This window comes from Pecten maximus, chromosome 18 (assembly GCF_902652985.1).
Source record: "Pecten maximus chromosome 18, xPecMax1.1, whole genome shotgun sequence".
NCBI classification, from domain to species: Eukaryota; Metazoa; Mollusca; class Bivalvia; order Pectinida; family Pectinidae; genus Pecten; species Pecten maximus.
This window is the reverse complement of record NC_047032.1, coordinates 20,789,585-20,810,728: the sequence shown is the minus strand read 5'-3', so window position 1 is coordinate 20,810,728 and position 21,144 is coordinate 20,789,585. Positions and strand designations below refer to the sequence as shown.

General features: G+C 35.4%; 1 protein-coding gene and 1 non-coding gene across 2 annotated transcripts; both read right to left on the bottom strand.

The window, feature by feature from the left end:
• Window positions 1-344: 344 nt before the first annotated feature.
• Window positions 345-16,372, bottom strand: LOC117316390 (40S ribosomal protein S8-like). The gene is made up of 6 exons (XM_033870932.1): window positions 16,320-16,372; window positions 15,599-15,705; window positions 9,851-9,950; window positions 8,628-8,803; window positions 4,918-5,053; window positions 345-505 (listed from the first exon to the last, which is right to left on the bottom strand). The coding sequence occupies exons 1-6, from the start codon at window positions 16,321-16,323 to the stop codon at window positions 396-398; spliced, it is 633 nt and encodes a 210-aa protein (XP_033726823.1). The 5' UTR covers window positions 16,324-16,372; the 3' UTR covers window positions 345-395.
• On the bottom strand, window positions 6,529-6,619 carry LOC117317208. The gene has a single exon (XR_004530149.1). It is a non-coding gene; the product is annotated as a small nucleolar SNORD12/SNORD106 (small nucleolar RNA).
• Window positions 16,373-21,144: the final 4,772 nt, after the last annotated feature.

Genomic DNA, 21,144 nt, shown 5'->3' with positions numbered 1-21,144 from the left:
TGTAGGAGTATATTGTTTGAGTATTGTAAATTACAATTCTAATTTTAATTAGATTGATATCTAGATTTAATTCTACCAAGGCTATTTAATGTTACTTGGCATACTGTGCATCCTCATCATATTTATACATCCACATAATTGTGTCTTTGAAAAAAGATTTTGACAATTTGTGAAAATTTGTTATTCATTTAGTGTTTAAATTCAATAGTTAAAAATGTGTCAACTTTTGCAAATATTTCATCAATATGATATGCTTGGAAATTTTTTTAACTTGTGACATGTAGAGACAATTAACAGTGACTCCAGGAATCTTGTGATCTGTACAAAAGACGACAACAACAGTGGTTTGTCTCCCCTTTATTCTGGCACAATCATCACAGGTGTATAAATAAAGTTTATTTCCCTTTCTTGGTCTTGAGCTTCCTAAGGTAGAATTCCAGCTCCTTTCCCTCCAGGATGTAGCCGTCACAGCGACCACACTGTCCCGGCCTTGAGGCAATCTTAGCTGTAATGACAAAACGAAGTAATAAAATATATAGGACAATGAATTTTTACAAAATATGTCTCACAAGATGAAGTTCTTCTTTGCCTAGGACAACTTTTACAAAACATGCTTTACAAGTTCTACTGTGCCTAGATGGAACTTAATTCTTTCCGCACTCATTCAAATTTTGCAGTTGCTACCAAAAGCAGCTGTTGGGTTGTTACTTTAACTTTATAAAGGATGCTTTTATGAGCACAAGGCTGTGTGATGCTTATAACATCGGTATGTTGTCATATATCTGCTGCAATCTATTGTGTGGAATGAGAGGAAACTTGTTTACTGAAAAGCTACATGGAAATATGGCAAAATTGTTTGGTAGAATGACAGGAATACAATTACAACTGCTAACGGTATCACGTGTGCAAGTTATCACTCATTCGTAACATCACTTTGTTGATGCTTGCACAACATGTGCATATTCTTGCTTTATTTTGAAGATAACTTTATTCAATTTTAATAAGTTTGTATGTGTTTTTCAAGTAAAAAACGGCCCAGAAATCAAAAGTAAATTCATATTTTCAATGCTTCTTATTTGTTAAATACAAATTCTGTAAATGAATTTCGACATACAACTATGCTTAACGTGTTTCACGACGTCACTGAACAAAGGCATGTTTACCGTGACATCAAAAGAGAAATATTCTTTCCGATTCTCTACAGGTAATTGTTATTCCAGATCTTTATTTTCATTTAAACAAAATCATTTAGAACAACCTTAAACTTATAAGCAAATAAGTGCTGATGTGCATTAACAATTACGAGTAAATTGATTTAGCAGTCAGAGTAACTATGACAAGTTTTCTTTGGGTGAAGGCTATACGCCAAGCCAGAACGGCCATAGCAAACCTAAACCCTCCAGTTATCAAAGACATCATCATACTGCTAAACAATTCATATAAAAACCCTCCAGTTAACAAAGACATCGTTATACTTGCTAAAACAATTCATATTAAATCATGAAGTGTTAGCACAAGGATTTTTAAAATACTCTGTCATCAGTTTCAACAATGTCTTCAGATTGGAAGCATGGTTTGTAATGTAATGTCGAAATGTCGCGTAATAAACATTCATTGGTTGTGCAACAAAATCCTAAATAAAACACTTTCATCAAGCTGATTAGTTCCATTCTATTTTTGGGAGTTGAACAGTCAATATAATTTCCAGGGTGTGAATGTGAATGTTGCATTATTAATTATATGCACTGAATGGATATATTAGCTTGACAGTCAGAGTAACTATGACAAGTTTTCTTTGGGTGAAGGCTATACGCCAAGCCAGAACGGCCATAGCAAACCTAAACCCTCCGGTCATCAAAGACATCATCATACTGCAGTCTTGGTAAACACCTAGGGAGAACCAGCACAGTAAAACAACAGAAGACATCCTCGTACTGCCTCATCATACTGCAGTCTTGGTAAACACCTAGGGAGAACCAGCACAGTAAAACAACAGAAGACATCATCATACTGCAGTCTTGGTAAACACCTAGGGAGAACCAGCCCTTATGGGATGTTGTTAGATGTTCATGTAACGTAGTGAGAATGACCATCTAGATTTTAATTAGATTGTGTGACATATCATCTGCATACCACATGATTCCTCATGAAATTACTGAAATAGCTTTACTATCCGCCGTCTTAAACCACTTCGAATCATCATAATACTGAGGCAGTATGAGGATGTCAGTCCGATGTCTTCTGTTGTTTTACTGTGGTCACGTTCTGATGACCTTAGAGATGTGTGTATTTCACTTTCAGGTCAATTTGTCTACTTGCAATTCTTGCAAAAACTTTCGTGGTTTGTCCATGCAACAATAACTGTTTCATGTCATAGATTACCTTATATATTCTTGCACTTTCAGAATTAGAAAACATTTCATTGAATATCAACAGCTAATACATGTAAAATTGTCTTCATCACAAAGTGCTTTAATACTCAAAATGAACCTCTACTCAACAGGGTACTTGAGTGGTATAAGCCTGCCATTAAAGCAGGGATATCTTCACTAAAATATATCCTATTTGGGGAGCAGAAATAATCATTCTATACATGGTAGGTACATCAGGAAATGTGGTTTATTAGGTCGATATTTTACTGGAATATCCCTAGCCTAATGTCTACCTATATATAGAGAATATTGAATGGTTTCCCGTTTAATATAACATATATTTCACGAGCATGACAGAATATCAATATTTTCATGAGTGCAAAGCACGAGTGAAAAATATCAAAATATTCTGTCATACGACTGAAATATATGTTATATCTAACGGGAAACCATTCAATTTTCTTTTTATTGCATTTCATCAGCTTAAAAACAAAATTAAAAACATCGGAAAATTAATAGTGTCAAAAAGTGCGGGAATCAGTAATGATGTCATCTCTTTGCGACGTTATTCCACGTCAACTTGACCCACCATTTTGAAAGGACTGATCCGCGCAATTTAAGCGTTTTCTGCTGTTATCAGTGAATCTGTGCATAAATAGCAAACATCAAGTGAGTATTTTGTCAAAAACTAGTTTGAAAATTTCAGAAATACAGCAAAATAACCAATTTATCTACCCCGGTAACAAGTTTCAACGAGGTGAATACAAAGGTCCGCTCTGATTGGTCAAAAACGGAAAACTTATATTTTCACTGCTCATCGCTGCAGTGAAAATGTAAGTTTTATTAGCTTGATAAATTTCTATATTGCAATGGCAAAAATGCAATAAATGCTGTTATATAACTCCCAACATTACAATGGAACACTCAACTCTTGACAATAGAACACCAGACATCATTTAATGATCTATTATTTAACTTCAGACAATCCAGAATTTTGCCAATATTATTCAGTAGCAGTGTTCGAAAGTAAAGGTGGTCCGATGGCCCGAGGCTATAGAAAACCTGGTCGGTCTATGTAAAATGTCTAAGTGTTGGCCCGATTGGCTATGAAAAGTTTCGAGTCCTGACATACATTACAATTCATATAAATAACATTCCAATATTTTCTGACAAACGATCATATGAAATCAGAACTTACAATTGAGGTGTTTTCACTGAGAACAGCACATTATTGGCTTCAAACATTTGAGTGAGTATGAACTGGATGATGCAAGCGTTTGCGTGACACAGTTATGCTACTTTCAACAATAAGTATCTAACTTGGGCTATGGGATTTCAATTTTCTGTAGACCAATTGTCTAAGAAATTTTCATATATACTTTCATACACTGTTCAGTGCACTTTCAGAATTGCAAGACGTATATTTCATGGAGTATCAACAGCTAATACATGTGAAATTGTCTTCATCACCAAGTGCTTACTCAAAATGAACAGACTAATTCACTTCTATTACCACGCTTCTTAATTGGGTACTTGACTTATATTAACATGGTTGCATCTTTCCGAACTTTTCAACCCTCAACGAAGATTTGACAATATCCCTGCAATGGAACACTCACTTTAAAATTTGACAATATCCCTGTATGGAACACTTGTTTAAGATTTCAAGAAAGCATTAAAAATCAGACAATACAGGGCTTTTTCTGACGGTGTTGTGTGGCCAACGACCATGTCTATAGAACACAACAAATATCAGATAGCCAAGAATTTTGTTTACATTTACGTATACCCCTTCAAATAGAAGATTAGGATCTCCTAAAAATGATAAAATGCTTTACAACTACAACTTGACATTAGGTTTGTATAACCTCTATAACACCTTACCGATCACTACAAAGGGAAAACTGTTTCAAAATCACAACAAGTTTCAATTTCTATCAAATATTCTGTGCACTTTCAGAATTGCAAGACGTATATTTCATGGAGCATCAACAGCTAATACATGTGAAATTGTCTTCATCACCAAGTGCACAACATGTGGTAGATGCAAATTTACACAAATAAATTGTCAACATCATTCCAAGCAGAAGACTTTTATCAAGATCTTAAAACCTGTTTTACTTAACTAGACAACAAATACTCTTATGAATCTTTGAATTCAATTTTCTATTGTTCAACAATTTTTTCTATTCTCCATATACCTCCTAGAATTTAAATCCTCAACTACCTTCTCGTCTCTACAGAAACACATTGGAAACCTCGATCGCCTGGATTTGCCTTCTAACTAGAAACATTTGGTTGCCTGGCAGACAAATAACCGATCATACATAACATCCAACTGATCAATTTCTTAAACATAATTTTCAAAATGACTGGATGACGTCTAATTTCCTTGAAACCAGAGCCTAGAAAATTGTCTAAACCGGATAGAACATTTTAACGTTTCAAAATCCCAACAACTAGAAAGGAGCTGAGGCCAACTACTTGCTCGCCTCCTTCGTGAACTCCCCTAGAATAATAACACGTGACCCCTCTTTTAACTCACCTAGAACACGACCTGATGAAAACTCTTCTTCCAATGCAGAGTCCACTTTGCCGATCTTTTGTCTGTCTTTGTATTTCTTGACAAGCTTTCTTGAAGCAGTCTGTAGCTTGTTCAATACGGTTTCTTCCTGCTCGGACTGTAAACAGACATTTAATATATTTTGAATCACTATTTTTATTTTTTTTCTTCAATATTTTTAACATATATATACATTAAACATGACATAAGACACTTAAGACATTATCATTATCTTTCTAAAGTCATTAACTACTACGTATACTATCCCCTTTCTGTACCAATTTTTATAGAAAAAAAAAACACACTACTATTATAGACTTGAATGCTTCATTATACGATAAAGGCATGTTCGGGATGGATTTCACGTTGGAATATTTTTCTTCTAATTTGACCAGGTTTTCCCATGCTTTAAATGCATCTTTCCAAAACATATTTGTACACTTATTAAGACAGAAAGTAATATATTCTGATCCACAGTTAATAAGAAGGTTTTCGTCAATACTGGAACTCAAAATAATTTGCCATGTTCCAGATGTTTTAAGTAATCTTCGAATCCATGAGAGTTTTAATTAATCTATAAATGCTTTAATTTGGATCATTTTAAGTCCTCCTTCAGAATTATTTTTAATGATTACATCTCTTTTAATTTTGTCAATCTTACTGTTCCAGAGAAAGCTGTATATTTCAGTGTTAAATCTTTTGATAAAGGTGTTATCTGGATTTGGAATAGAGATACACAGGTGATTAAACTGAGAAATTAATAAAGTTTTATTATATTTATCATTCCTATTGGTGTAAGACTTCTCCTATTCCATACCTTTATTAATGCTTTAAGTTTCACCTTTTTTTTTTATCAAAATTTAACTTTGGAATACGATATAAATCAACATGAAAATCAATGCCAAGAAGAGTAAATTTTGTTTGCCCCCATTGCAAATTCCATTCCTTAGCCAAAATGTCTCTGCTGTATTTTTTATTTCCAATCCAAATTACTTGTGCTTTTCCCAGATTCATTTTCAACCCAGATATTCTTTCAAAATATTTTAATTCTTTCACAGATTCTTGTAGTGATAATTCTGATCCATCAAGAATTAGAGATGTATCATCAGCATACTGAGAAAGTAGAATAGGGCGATCAGATTCAGTTATTTTTACTCCTGTTATCTTTTTGTTGTGTCTTATCTTAATTGCTAATATTTCAGAACAGAGGATAAAGATATAGGGCGCAATTGGGTCGCCTTGACGATACCTCTTTTTATCTCGAAGAATTGTGAAAGATTCCCACCTTGATTAATTGTAGAGTTCGAATTTTTTGAAATGTGTGAATCCATTTTTTGATACTATCCCCAAAATTAAAGAAATCCAATACTTCATTTATAAATGTCCAAGAAACTGAATCAAATGCTTTCTCAAAATCGATCATAAGTTTATATTTTGAATCACTATTGGTAAACTGTACAAATATGCTAAGGTAGATATGAATTTTTTCCTGCATTCTGTGACAAGCCATTTATAACAGGCATTTAAAGCATTAAGGAAATAAGTGATTTTAAATTATTTATTTTAAAAGTAGTTCCGACAAATTAGGGGCAAGTGCTTGCATCAGAAAATTCTGGCAATTTCACAGCTTTGACATCGTCATATATCGATAAGTTGGGGAAAGATTTTTCATCATCACAAGCACTAGTCCCAAATAGATAACATTCCGATATTAATATCCTAATACAGTGATATGTTTGGGTTTTTTGGGGGCCAAATACATGGCCCCTTCCCCTAGTGAGACCCCCCCCCCCCCTCATACTTCCAATCAGCAGATATTGTTTATGAGATCCTGTACATCAATTGGTATGAAGAAATGTTGATAGTTATACATTTCAGAAGTCGTATGCTACTAGCTTCTATTTATCTAAGCTACATAGATATAAACGCCCCTGCTGCTACTTGACACCCCTACAGTTTAGTAAGGATTGCATCAGCAGTTCCCCATATTAGCTATATTAGCACACGGAATAACAATAAGTAATACTATATGCCCCCATCCCCCATCATTTCATGGTGGGGCATAAAAAGATCAGTTTATATTTCCTCAATCAGCTATAAGTACCATTATGTTTTCCAACTAGAAAAGGTAAAAGCACTTTTGGTAAGGAAGATTTGTATTTAGTTCGAAATTGATGAGCCAAAGCGAACTGAAGTTATCGCGGATGGGGCCGTCAAAGTGATACCTATCTGTTGCCTGTGTTTACCAAAGACTAATTCAGGAATTTATTGTCAAGAGCAATTGGAAATTATCCCAAAATATTCAGTAAATTAAAGGGGGCCTATATTTGAGCACATTTCTTTATTGTAAGTTCATCTCCTGTGAATTACACAGTGAGGGCTATTCTAGTAAAACATCTACTCAACGGGAGGACTCGGGTTTGTCTTTATCAGGAACTATATATAGCTACCAATAGAGGTGATAGTGAATCCGCCAGGGCCCACTTTATTAGGTAGAACATAATATACATCCAGGGTTTTTGCCAGCTATTTTGGGAAAGGGTCCCTGAACAAAAATTGGGAAAATATCATCGGTATTTTCCACAAATTGGGAAAATACCATCGGTGTTTCATCAAATTTGGGAATATATTATAAAATTGGAAAAATATATGAAAAATACAAGCTTAGCTGTTTCTTTTCATAATATTTGTACAAATGAATACAAGTCAGCATCTCTTTTCAGGATATTTGTTTTTATCAATCAGAGAATGTTTAATTTTCTGTCTTTAGTGTGCTTAAACTCATTAACAAGCTTGTCAAGAGGGAAATCAGTCAGGTTGGAGATCGTTTGAAGCAGCTGCCTGACTTTCAGATCGGGAATTACCAGTATTTCGTTTGAAAAAGCTCGTAACTTTCATTAAATCTTTCGAATCTTTGAGCAAAATCTTCTTTGCGTAATATTTGGAATTGTGTGACATCGTGCCGAGTCCAGTACTTGATTTGACCTCGGTAAATAGAACGAGTCAATGTACGTAAACGCTTTGCATTAAACTCCCCTTTAAATGGGCGATTCAAACGCAGATATGATATGACTTCAATAAGACTATCCAAGCGCATGCGCGAATCGCAAAACCAACAACAACACGATGACTCATGGTAACATTTTAACGTTGACAAAATAATGACTGGAAGCTCGTATCAATCCAAATTTTTAGGTTGTCTTATGTTAACAGCGATTGGGAAAATACAGACCGGAATTGGGAAAATATAGACCGAAATTGGGAAAATACATGCCAATTTTCAATTGGGAATGGGTCCGTGTACCGGACCCAAAATATGCCTGGCAAAAACCCTGACATCTTACTGGAGTAGCATGAGTAACTAAGATTAGGCCTAAGAAAATAATCATCTTCTTTCCCTTATTTCACAAAGGCCTGAAACTATTCCTTTGGGGGAAAATATTGTGGTATGAAAATATTTGATCTTCTTCAATGTGTAATTTAGCTTCCATAAACAGAAATTAGTAGCATGACATGCTTGTGAGTCATTACACTAAATATACATGTACATTCTGATTGACATTTCTTCATACCAATAAATGTACAGGGACACTAAAAAACGTTTTGCTTGGGAAAATATGAACATGCATTTGGAAAAATACAACAAAATGATCAAAATAAGCTGCTAAAACATAGGATCTCCATAGGCTCACCAGCTTGGCAACCTTCTTTCTGCCCAGGGGAAGGGCATAATGGGCTTCGTACCACTGTCTGAAGGGGGTGGCATCAATCTGGATGATACAGCTCTTGACGAGAGTCTTGGTTCTCACAAGCTCGTTGTTACTGGCATTGTATACAACGTCGATCATACGGGTCTGTCTGGTGATTGCTGACGAAAGGTAAAATAAACAGGTCAAAGGTTAATGTTACTGACCAAGATGATAAGGTTCTGGGTTTTTTAGAAGTTGAATATTTTGAATGCATTTGAATTATGACCTTGAAATGCTTGAATAACATCATCCATTTCAACAGACCTGATAACCATACAGGTTCTTAAACATTTTAACTAACATCATCCATTTCAACAGACCTGATAACCATACAGGTTCTTAAACATTTTAACTGTGGTTTTGAATATATACCATGATCAGTTGAGTCTATTTTTGGAGGAACTTGATAGGCCTTCACCTAAAAATTCAAATGGACAAACTCCTTGATTACGGAGAAGTCACAGAAGAAACCTGTTCTGACAATTGTTAATTTACCAATAAATATTTGAAAGGCTTCTATAGTATTTGCTTGCATCAGAAAATCTGGCAATTAAAACAGCTTTGACATCGTCATATGTCGATAAGTTGGGGAAAGATTTTTCATCATCACAAGCATCGGTGTCATATTTTCTGCAACTGTGTGTGTCAATGCAATGTTGTTACAAATTTGCTGCGTTTTATTAATCTATCTAAGTAACTGACCAAATGGTACATCAATTGATACTCCCAATATTTTTTAGAACCGATACAGAACAAAATACAATCCCCCCTCCTGTCTATAACTGTATAAACACAGGCGACGACTGGGGATTTCGTCTCTAATAAATGCTGATAAATTTTGATAGAAACAATTCCTTTTAAGTATAATGCAATTTACGTAAATGCAAGATATCGTTTATTGATATAACCAATATTCCACTATTGATGTGGAAATACAACGCTGATTATTGAAGATTGAATTGTCACGTTATTTTCCACACATACCCATGATGGCGATTTACCGGAAAAGGACGTTTATCGCAATCTCTCGCCGAGTTCTCGCGGTACATAAGAGGGGCCTATCGGGTATTTTTCACAAGCGCCTCTGTCAAAGAGGGCAGCAACTGTTAGATTTTCTACTGGTGTATTGAAATTTACACTTGCATACCCTCTATGTGTATACTTACCCTCTGATCCCCATGAAAAGTTTCCTTTGTCTAACCTAAGAGCACGGAATTTTTTGTTTCCACCCATGGTTCTCACAGTACGGATTCTCTGGGCACCAAGCTGCAAAGAAATAATTGATAAACATTTACAATTAATGAATCGTTACGAAAAGCAGTTATCTCCATCACTCTTCAGTTAATTTAAAAAATCAAATTGTTTTTAGATTTTTTTTACAAGACTAAATATGGTTTTACCAATCACGCAAACAGATTACATTGACACTTCATTTTGAAATATGTCAGTACTCACTATTTAAATCTAACCAAGAACATATTGGAATCATCAGGTAAAATTAAAATGTCCATCAGCATTATTTCAGCCGAAAGATGGTGTAAATTTATTCATCATTAATTCCAAAACTAGTTCTCTCAAATTTTGTCAAATTAAAGTTCTGCAATCTAAATGATTGCAACTATACAAAAATACTATTCATTATTTTGCAACGAGCTCATGCCTAGTAATAAGGAACCCATTCTTTGACATTGAGTCAGAAGGTTTGTGTTGCATCCTCGAGCCCCCCCCCCCCCCCCCCTAAACACCTTGTTAAATTTGTCTTTAACAATAATCATAAATAAATCCAAGTGTCAAGGCCACTTATAGGTGCTGTGCACGTGGGATTGAAATACAGGAGAAAAGCAAATATTACATAAATATAAATAGCATGTAGGTTTTAGCAATCATGCCAAGCAGACTTCAATGACACTTCATTTTGAAATAATTCAGTACTCAATATTTAAATTTAACCGAGAACATATTGGAATCATCAGGTAAAATTAAGAAGTCCATCACCATTATTTCAGCCGAAAGATGGTGTAAAGTTATTCATCATTAATTCCAAAACTAGTTCTCTCAAATTTTGTCAAATTCAAGTTCTGCAATCTAATTTTCAACGAGCTCATGGCTAGTAATTAACCTAATTTTCAACGAGCTCATGGCTAGTAATTAACCTGACATTGTGTCAGAAGTTTGTGTTGCATCCTCAAGCTGCCCCCCCCCCCCAGTTTAAAGAAAATTTATCTTTAACAAAAATCATAAATAAACCAAAGTGTCGAGGTAACTGTTTTTTTTTTCTCCCCATGTAATAACTGATTTGTATCCTAATTAGAGATCTCATAACTTTCATTAGAAGAAATTCGTCTCGGAAATTTAATTCATTTCCAATGAATTGGCCTACCTATCTGTTCCAGTGACTTGTTGAACTGCACATTCATGTTATATACTTTGTGCAAGTATTTCACTATCGACCGATTTAAAACATGCAACCTCTTTATTGCTATCGGAATCTCTGTTGCGGAAACAAGCTAACATTAGGTTTCGACTCATTATTACTTCAACCAACTCAACCAGCACGGCAATTTTTGTGAGGCTTATTTCTCGGAAATGACAAACTAATCTTAAGTATTCCACTTTCATTTTAAGTATCGAATGTAAAAACAACTGAAAATTTCACTTATCGACTTTCAATAGGAAAATCCGAGAATAAAAACAGTAGTCTATTCAACAGTCGAGGGACATTTATCAACCCAAGAGCTTGAGGTGACTTTCCAATGTCACATCAACTTGAGTATGTATGAGTTACCTCCCCTCCCCTCGCACACACCAGGAAGCAAGCGTAATAATTTGCACAGAAAATAGTTTGGAATACTCAGGGATAAAACATGCCATTATGTACGATTTAAGCTGTTTTTCTATAATTTATTCAAATATTATAAATGTATTCAAACATGTTAAAGTTAGAATCATATTATTTAAATCACAAATTCTTCGCAGAAGGAGACAAGATTGTCTAGTGTGTTGTTAGTGTTTTTTGGGGAAAAATATATCCAGTCCCATTCTGAACTCATCAGGATTTGTCATTGAAATAAGCGACATTTGGATCCCCCCCCCCCCCCCCCCCCCCAAGAGTTCCAAATGAATTTCTTCTAGCAAATTTGGCAATGACTGCTTAAGATTGCCGTTTCACAGCACCTAAAAATTCTGGAGTGCCTTTAAATTGCTCAAGAGACAGCGTTTGTAATAATAAATAACTAAACATCACAAGCTGGATATTATTGAAAAATAAAAGCAAGTTATGCTGCTGATGACTAATTTTTCTTTTAAAATAATTTGAAATTATTATAGATTCCAGTACATTTTTAGCACCCGTGAGCGAATTTTTTGTTTTGCAATCTTCAGAAAATACTAAGATGTCCATCAGCAATGTGTCAGCCGAAAGATGGTGTTTAGTTGATCATCATAGATTCCAAACAACACAGATCTTTAATATCAGACCATTACAACTCTTGAACAAAAACATTAAATTATTTTTCGGTATTCTGATCAAATTATGCTTTATTTTTCTTATAAATTTAAATCTTTTTGATCTCTTTAATATTTGACATCTAAAAAATGGAACACAAAATATTTAACTCTTACATACACATACAAAGGACTACAGATTGAAACAGATCATCCCACGTGTACATGCTTGCATCAGAAAAATCTGGCAATTTAACAGCTTTGACATCGTCATATGTCGATAAGTTGGGGAAAGATTTTCATCATCACAAGCTCCACGTGGCTTAAAATGTCAAGTAAAAACTGTCATAGAAAAATAAGTTGTAAGATCAGCCTTTTTTTTTTATCCCATTAAGTAAGAAGTTAATTTCAAAACTTGCATTATATATATCGAAAATACTGTCTTCTACAAGGGATATAATTTGGGTAAATAGACATTATCCAAATTCCCACACAGATCCCCCTCTCCTCCAAAAAAAATATATATAAAAACCTAATAAAAACAAGTGGAAATGGACTCATTATCTCAATTTCCTATTTTTTGCCAATCACAACGGTTGACATTTTGCTTGCATCAGAAAAATCTGGCAATTGTAACAGCTTTGACATCGTCATATGTCGATAAGTTGGGGAAAGATTTTTCATCATCACAAGCTCGTAGCTCAAAAGGTCGAGTTAAAACTATCATATATTAATTAGTAGTAAGATCAGCCTTTATTTTTCCATTAATTATAAGAAGTAGTTAACTTCAAAACTTGCATGATCCTTTAACAGAAAATATTGTCTTCAACCAGGAATATAGTTTGGGTAAATATAATGGATATTATTCAAATTTCAACACAGATTCCCAATTTATAGATCCACCGCCCCCTCAATAAAATAAATAAATAAGTACAAGACTTGTATTTTATCTGAATGTTCCTGTTGTTTTCCAATCACAACAGTTGGAAATTTTGCTTGCATCAGAAAATCTGGCATATTAAACAGCTTTGACATCGTCATATGTCGATAAGTTGGGGAAAGATTTTTCATCATCACAAGCTTTCTATTCCATTTAATTCATCAGTGTTGGAGACCATTCACCAAAGCATACATATCTTGCATGTATACTCAAATTTCATTAATTGCATAAAAAGTACATTAACAAAGTCGCTTACAAACTTTCGAGAGCAAATAGTGTTTGTGAATGTGTGCGTGTTTATTTTTTCTAAATGTCTAAATGGTATTGAACTCATTACACTGTCACTGACCAGGGATCAATCTAGGGTTTAGGGGAATATACCCTTTTCTGTATTCAGGGGAAAATAGCTGGGGTTCCAATGCAAGGGGCCACAGACTGAAAATGATTTTAAGCATTCCAAGACTATTTAGATTGGCTCTACTGACAGCTTTCAAGCGTGTGAGATTCTTTTTAAAAAAAACAGAAAATAAACACAGTAAATATTTCTTCCAGGGGGTTTACTTGTTTCACTGGGACACTATTGCATATATGTCTACATATTCTGTATCCATATTAAAGATCAAGCCTAGCTTCTCTCTTTCTTATTTTTGAATATGTCCACCATTTTTTCCAAATCATCCTCATCAGTGCATCAAGTGACCCTGACCAAGACAATTCCTTCGTTTGAAAGTCCACTGCCGGCCTGGTTGTCATTTGTGTCCGTCCTTGGTTTCTTGCTGAACAAATCTTTTAGTTTCTTTGTTCCCAATGCATCCCTTTTGGAAAGCTTTTTCACGTAGAATCGGTCTTTGTGAGACATAATTGTAAACGTAAACAGTGTTAAGAATTGTTATCATGCCACCGGAAGCATGTGTAGTCGATTACTAGTCTCGTTCAATGCAACCAGACGCTTGCTGATAGTACACGGAAAATGTGACGTGTCAAGCGCCTGATTGAACGAGACAAGAACAAGATTTAATATTCGCCTCGATAATTATTTCTTGCAAAACAAAACAAAACGATCGCGGAGAAAACATCAAAAAGTAATCTATTATGAAGTAGGGGAAATTGTATGAGAAAACAGTATTTTCCAGGTAGAAATAGGGGAAATATCTAAGTTCCATGGGGAATATTCTGCAGAAGGGGAATTTTATCACCGAGGGGAAACTACCGAATACCGGTAGTAAAACGGCCCTAGATTGATCCCTGCTGACACAGATTTCATAATATACAATAACAAGGATCTATTAGAGCATGCGCATTTTCAGAGGTGATGTGCTGCCATCAGAAAAATATATAGAGGTTTTGTTACCAGCTAAGTTTAGAAAGTTTCTTTGTATTCAATTGTCAAGTAGGAGATTTGCTTGCATCAGAAGAATCTGGCATATATCACAGCTTTGGAATCGTCACATATCGATAAGTTGGGGAAAGATTTTTCATCATCACAAGCATCCATTTTTAGGGTGCGACAGGTTTTGATTGTAAATAGTGTACAGAGTGATACTGTCACCTTTAACATACTACGGTGAATTTCTCTGTCAGTAATATAAGGCTCTGGACCAGTGAGCTGAAGGTCATGGTTTTGATCCCCAGTGGTGACACACTACTTGATTTCCTGTTACAGGGGCAATGATGCCTTTCCTAGTTTCTTGACAATACCTTCTTTTCTCAAAGGTATTGTGATAAGAATATGCTGTAGGGGTTATGTCCCCAGAGGTCCTGACCTAGACAAATTGAGGACTTGCGGCTGACTTGGTCAATGTTCAGCTGAAAATTGTTTAATCTAGACAGGAAGTAAGGTAAGTATTTATAACATGACTAGCTGAGTATTTTTGCAATGCTACATATACCAAATGCCAACGTTTTATAACGACAGCACTTCAAACATGTGCCAAACTTTGCAGATACCGAAATATTTGATAACTATCCTGATTTATTGTAATATTTTTGTAAGATAAAGAAGATCATAACGTTTCCTTTTTTCAGTATGGTAATAAGCAGAATTCTGAAAATAATCTCATTTCTACACTTTTTTTTTAATGCGACCGAATAAAGCTGTTAAGTAAGCAGATCTGGAGGTGCTGGGGAAATACATTGCCAGCATATAGTTTCAGAAAGGACTGCAATCATGCATCATGCAGTAAGAGTTTGGCCACATGGTACCTGGATGATAATAATCTCTGACCAAGGAATCATCAGTGGGTAAATTAGTAGTCCATCAGGATTGTTTCAGCCGAAAGATGGTGTAATTTTGATTCATCATTGATTCCATTTGCCTTATTTTTGTCATTAAAACAGGATATTTCTATTAAAATGAAAATGTTGACGTAAAAAAAAAGAGTCAGACATGCTTATTTTCATCAGTTTCTCCAAGCACCTTTATAAATAAATCTCAGTAACTGATCGACAAAGTCGGTTGTATTTTTTAATACTCTATTGTGATTAGATAAAGGGTCAGGATTTCAGTAAACATTCCAAATTCATGTTATACCTTGGTGTTTGAGGCAGGACGACCCAACTCAAACTTCCTCTTCTTGTGCAACTGGGCCATACGCCCTCCCGTCTTCCTCCTCTTGTGCCATTTATCTCTGGAGATACCTGGTAAAAAGCGAGTCATGGTAATCATTTTCATTCTTAATAAAGTGAGGTAAACCACTGAACTCCAGCGTAATATTGCGGAGAATTAGCATATTAATAATTCGATTAGCCATTGCCCTAAATATACTGCCGTAAGATATTCCAACAACATTGAACTATTTGCTTGCATCAGAAAATCTGGCATATTAAACAGCTTTGACATCGTCATATGTCGATAAGTTGGGGAAAGATTTTTCATCATCACAAGCATCGGTGTCGTATTTTCTGCAACTGCGAGTGTCAATGCAATGTTGTTACACATTTGCTGCGTTTAATTAATCTATCTGTAAGTAACTGACCAAATGGTACATCAATTGATACTCCAGTATTTTTTAGAACCGATACAGAACAAAATACAATCCCCCCTCCTGTATTGTATAAACACAGGCGACGACTGGGGATTTCGTCTCAAAGAAATGCTGATTAATTTTGATAGAAACAATTCCTTTTATGTATAGTGCAATTTACGTAAATGCAAGATATCGTTTATTGATATGACCAATATTCCACTATTGATGTGAAAATACAACGCTGATTATTGAAGATTGAATTGTCACGTTATTTTCCACACATACCCATGATGGCGATTTACCGGAAAAGGACGTTTATCGCAATCTCTCGTTGAGTTCTCGTGGTACATGAGAGGGGCCCATCAGGGGTATTTTTCACAAGCGCCTCTGTCAAAGATATTGTTCACCGACACACTCAATTCAATAGTATTCAATTCAATTCAATTCAATTCAAACTTTATTTATAATTTTATAGTCGGTATATATCAAAGCAAATAAATATTAGCCCAGAACTATTTTTTTTTTATAATTCATTTTTATTTTGAAATCATGGTGTATAATATATATACATGTATAATCACATACACATAACACACAGCGACAGTATTACATTAATGTTCATATTTTTACAATTGCATTCTCATTCACTCATATAGTACGTAATATATATTCCTACATACAAACATATATCCTCACATACAACATTTTAAAACTTATTCATTGTATCAATATTCATATTCATTTATTGTTTCATTTACACCCATACACCCATGCATACATACTAGTATATCCACTCTCACACTGAAACATAACATATTTAAGAGAAAGGGAGAAGGGAAGGAGGAGGAAAAAAAAAGAAAAAAAGTGGTGATAGAAACAAGGAGAATAGTTGCGGTTAATTTGAATACATGTACAAAGAGAAAATTATTTATTTCTGTAGAGAGATAGAAATTAAAAGAGTTTCCTTTAGGCCTTAGCCCAGAACTATTAAAACCGACCCAAACAGTAAAAGACATGCACAGGTATAAAAATAAATCGAACACATTACATACATGTGTATTTATCTGACAGTGAGTAATATGATGGCTTAGAGCAGAGACATATATAGATATATCTATATCATATATCTATATATCTATATATGTCTCTGCTTAGAGTTCATGAAAAAAAGTTTTGGACAATTAGCACAGCCACAGTTTTCGAGGTATACACTTCCACAGTAATTAATTCATAAAAATAAAATTATAGGTTTAAGTAAATATAAGATTATAGAACCTAAATATTATAAAAATAGATAATTGCAGAAAATAATTGTTAGAAACATATTTCTATTAGAGTTACCTCTTTAAATATAGCACATTATCATATGAAAAATATATATACATTTAACCGTCTGATGTTATGTGTATGTCCATATGTTTTGTCTGCGTGCATGTACCAGCTGTTTGTCAGTGATTTGAATTGTGTGAGTGAAGTGTTTTGACGTGATCTGGTAGGGCATTCCAGCTAGGTGCTTCTGATCGAAAAGAATGCTTAATTGTCGTATTTTGTTGTCCTAACATGTGGTATATCTGCAATTCTGTATGTGTATGATTTTTCTGTGATATTGATTGAGTCATGTAAAGTATTTTGTTGTTTGTTTGTGATTTTGAAGGCTTCTCATAATATTTTTCGCAAATACTGCCTTATATTTTAAGTGTGCACGCGACAGTAGGGTTAGATTACAGACTGATGACTCGGTAAGGACAATGTAATTAATTCATCAGGGATTTAAATAAATACGTACACTGTATAGAGGCGAATTAAAAGAAGCGGGGCGGGACTGGTAAAGGGGTGGGGCAGGCATATCTTGTTGCCTCCTTTCACACATTTTATTTTTTGTTGTTATTTAACTATCTAAGACCAGCATCTAACAAATACTTTCAAAATGGGTAAAATAATCTGTTATTTTCATAAAACTATGTTTTTTCTTCCTTTTATGGAGTTCAAATGCGGGCGGCCAGATTTGCTGTAAGCGACTATAAAACTACATAGCCAGAAGTGTAACGACCAACTCAAACTGCACAGAGCACAAAATCCTGTATCATCATGTGGACAGCAGTATGTTCATCTATTAAAATCCACGGACTCCAGAACAAGAAGGCACCTGTGACCCTGGCGACAATGCATTTTATTGCCTTTTTTTCGAGGTTTGAGGTCGTCATTTTGAAAATTGGACATAATTAAACAAAAAAGAAATGTAACAATGTTCAACTACTGTAATATTTAAGCGGGTACTTTACCCCCACGGATTGAGAAAGTCAGTATTAGTTGCGCACCCCCTTTCTCCACCCCACCACAAGGTCATCTCCACACGGCCACTGATATACATATTCTATTCCGAAGATTTCTGATGGTTTATCCATAGGTCCTATCATCGTCTGTCAATACATCAATATTGATGTATTGACAGACGAGGCTAGGACCTGTGGTTTATCGGCCTTTTGAAAACGTGCGGATTATATAACTGTTATAGTCGACAGAAGATTTTAAAAGGTCAGATAGTCCATAGCCCGAGACACCGGGTATTATATAGCATGAGGCACTGGGTGTTACAGCCTGAGGCACTGATGTTATCCCATGAGACACTGGGTGTGATAGCCTGAGGCACTGATGTTATCCCATGAGACACTGGGTGTTATAGTCCGAGGCACTGGGTGTAAATTATAGCCTGAGGCACTGGGTGTTATAGCCCGAGAGACTGGGTGTTATAGCCTGAGGCACTGGGTGTTATAGCCCGAGGCACCGGGTGTAAATTATAGCCTGAGGCACTGGGTATCATAGCCTGAGGCACTGGGTGTTATAGCCCGAGGCACCGGGTGTTATAGCCTGATGCACTGGGTGTTATAGCCCGAGGCACTGGGTGTTATAGCCCGAGGCACTGGGTGTAAATTATAGCCTGAGGCACTGGGTATCATAGCCTGAGGCACTGGGTGTTATAGCCCGAGGCACCGGGTGTTATAGCCTGAGGCACTGGGTGTTATAGCCCGAGGCACTGGGTGTTATAGCCTGAGGCACTGGGTGTTATAGCCCGAGGCACCGGATGTTAATTATAGCCTGATGCACTGTGTGTCATTTAAGCAATGAACAGTGGTTTTAATGTTGTTATTGTCGATATGGAACGCAAGATGTATGGTGAACCCGTTAGGGTTCCCATATGCTACATTTCCCCACCATACATCTTGCTGCCACATCGACTATAACAACATTAAAACCACTGTTCAATACTTATATTTACATTGTCTTACCATTTCCGTCAACTTTGAAAAAAACTGAACCAACACGAAAAAATCCCGCCTTTTTAATGTCACATGACCCACTGGGTGTTATAGCCTGATGCATTGGGTGTTATAGGCGTATGGTGGCAACTGCCTCTTAGCATTGTGTCAATGGGGAAATGCGGAGCAAATGTAAATAAAAGCGTGGAGCAAATGTAAATATTGTTCTAATGATTAGTGAGCATAACGGCTTGCATAATTTATAGAACAGAGGGAAATACAACGTCCAAACTGGAACTCGAACCCAGGACCTCCAAACTACTAGAAGGACGCTCTAAATATTTAAGCTATCTGGCCACCGGCGCTCAGTCCAGTCCAGTTCCGCAATACATACATAAATACGAAACATAATAAAGATTGATGAGTATTGAAGAGATTGCCGAAAATCTTTAGTCGAATTTGTTGGAAAATGATGTTTATACACAGTAAATGTAGCCGGGTTCAGATGCTACACAGCTTTACACATTAAAAAGAAGCGGAGCTCCATGCTCACAAACATTTAAATTATTACAACCGAAAAACCCTGTAACAGCACAAACAATACATGTAAACACACGTACAATATATTATATCTACATCTTATAATGGACATCAAATTGACTGTTCATGAAATACGCAATTTACCTGTAACACGGTTAAAAATTAGCATTTGCGAATTGAATACAATATTAGATCAACCTTTTCCTGTTTTACCTCGGACTTATATATACAAGCTAATATAGCATTTTATATAGTTTTGAACATTATCCCAAAAGATAAATAGAGGATATTGAATTGTCTCCCGTTTACTATATAACATAATTATATTTCACGAGTATGACGGAATATATCGATGTTCTGTCATACTCGTGAAATATATGTTAGTAAACGTGAAACCATTCAATATCCTCTATATATTTCACTGGCAAAAATGCAACAAACTGATTTATTTATGAAAACTATCACAAAAATAAATCTGAATTTATTATTATCAAAACTGACCTTAAGATACAGCGCCGAAACGTTAATTATCTCAAAAAGATAAATTGATTTATTTATGCAAACTATAAATGGACTTTATTGGTGTAATGGATCCAATAACGGGATCTATTGCGATCCTTATATTAAAGTTTACAATAAGTTTATTTCCTCTTTGTGGACTATCTTAACCAATGATAGGATATTTGACTTGAGAGTCAGAGGTCGCCAGTTCCAGTGCCAGCGCGGGCTGGATATTTTCATTACAGGTACTTCTTCCCTATTGTCATTTTTGCCAAAAATTTGGCAAACCCCGGTGGTCCGGGAATGTCATTTTTGCCAAATTTTAATCCCGCCACCCCAAAATGTCTCAAAATGTGCTACACATTAGGGGAGGTCCAAATACATGTAGACTGTAACTAATTGATTATTCTCAAGTCCCTGTGCTCCGAACTACAGACGGATTCGCTCCGACCATGCATTTGAGCTGCGTTCTACCTGGCCACCGGCGCTCAGACTAGTATTTATGTATTTAACGGGCTTTACGTCCGCTATGACGACCTTAGGTGTATGGCCTTTCAGCTGACGTAAAATTATTGTGGGAAAAGTATAAGTGATGTGTGAAGTAAAAGGGTTCTCAGCCCAGTTCAGTTAGGCTACATTTGTAAAATTAAGCCTATGCGACCTTAGTTGTAATTTTGGTAAAATAAGGCTTCAGAAAGTCGATAGAATTAGATTTAAAGGGGCTTGGTTAAAAAAATCCTTGTCCTGTCTAATGATATGGATTTTCCCGCGTTTTAACAATGTTCTACGGGAGATAACTCGTGTTATATATT

Excerpts from the sequence above, each read along its gene's own strand:
- LOC117316390 (XM_033870932.1), bottom strand. Across the intron at positions 8,804-9,850 it reads CTTTTCATGGGGATCAGAGG|CAATCACCAGACAGACCCGT; the intron begins GTAAGTATACAC and ends ACCTTTCGTCAG. Across the intron at positions 506-4,917 it reads TTCATCAGGTCGTGTTCTAG|CTAAGATTGCCTCAAGGCCG; the intron begins GTGAGTTAAAAG and ends TTGTCATTACAG.